The following is an 874-nucleotide window of genomic DNA, read 5'->3' on the forward strand; positions in this document are numbered from 1 at the left end:
GCAAAGGGCAGAACTTGGGGATTGCCAGTGACAAGTATAATTTTTTCATCCAGTTTCCTTGTCGCTGGACTCATCTCTTTGCTATCCAACTTTGTTCAGTTTTTACACAGGACATGGGCAAAACTGTCCCAGAGGCCAAAGTTGTGGGGATGGAAAGCAAAGGTGTTCTAGGGCAATGTCAGGTTGAGCTGTGCTTTGAGGTTGTCCACAGCTTCAGGATGACCATGGGGAGCTGGATATGTGTTGCCTTGAACACAGAGAGCAGGAACAACTCCCTGCCAGGAGGTGCAGCCAAGTGGGGGTTGGTCTCTTCTCCCAGGGAACAAGTGATGGGATAAGAGGAAATGGCCTCAAGCTGTGCCAGGGAGGTTTAGGTTGGATATCAGGGAATATTTCTCCATGGAAAGGGCTGTCTAGCCCTGGCACAGCTGCTCAGGGCAGTGGTGGAGTCACCATCCCTGCAGGGGTTTAACAGCCAAGTGGATATGACACTTGGGGACATGGGCAGTGGTGGTCTGGGCAGTGCTGGGGGAACAGTTGTATTTAATTGTCTTAGAGAGTTTTTCCAGCCTTAATATTCTATCACAGGAGCCCCCTGTGTTGGTTTGTAGCCTTTTGGGGTCGAGACAAGCTTTGGTTATTGCATTAAGGACACAATAGAGCAAGGACCCTTCAGCTGTCAGTGGAGACTTCAGTGGTGCTGAGCTACTTGTTGGTCATGGTGAAGGTTGTGGCAAGGAGCTAAACACCTCTTGCTGAGCAGGGTGGGATGTGCTCAGTGCAGCACATGGAAGGGGCCTGTGCTCTCGTTTCAGGGATGCTCACTGCCCTCCTGCTGTACCACGGCAACATCCCACGCCTCTTCCAGAGAAAC

The 874-nt window shown here is 51.3% G+C and overlaps 1 protein-coding gene across 1 annotated transcript in view; it reads left to right on the forward strand.

Moving 5' to 3' along the window:
• The window catches only part of LOC103808862 (aquaporin-12-like), a gene marked incomplete at its 3' end in the record, with an annotated part of 2,119 nt that extends 1,248 nt beyond the window's left edge, over nucleotides 1-871 (forward strand). The window contains exon 3 of the mRNA XM_009081669.1: nucleotides 816-871. Within this exon, the coding sequence (XP_009079917.1) occupies nucleotides 816-871 (56 nt within the window). The remainder of the gene's footprint in view (nucleotides 1-815) is intronic.
• Nucleotides 872-874: the final 3 nt, after the last annotated feature.

The sequence above is a fragment of the Acanthisitta chloris genome, unplaced genomic scaffold (assembly GCF_000695815.1).
Source record: "Acanthisitta chloris isolate BGI_N310 unplaced genomic scaffold, ASM69581v1 scaffold21259, whole genome shotgun sequence".
Classification (NCBI taxonomy): Eukaryota; Metazoa; Chordata; class Aves; order Passeriformes; family Acanthisittidae; genus Acanthisitta; species Acanthisitta chloris.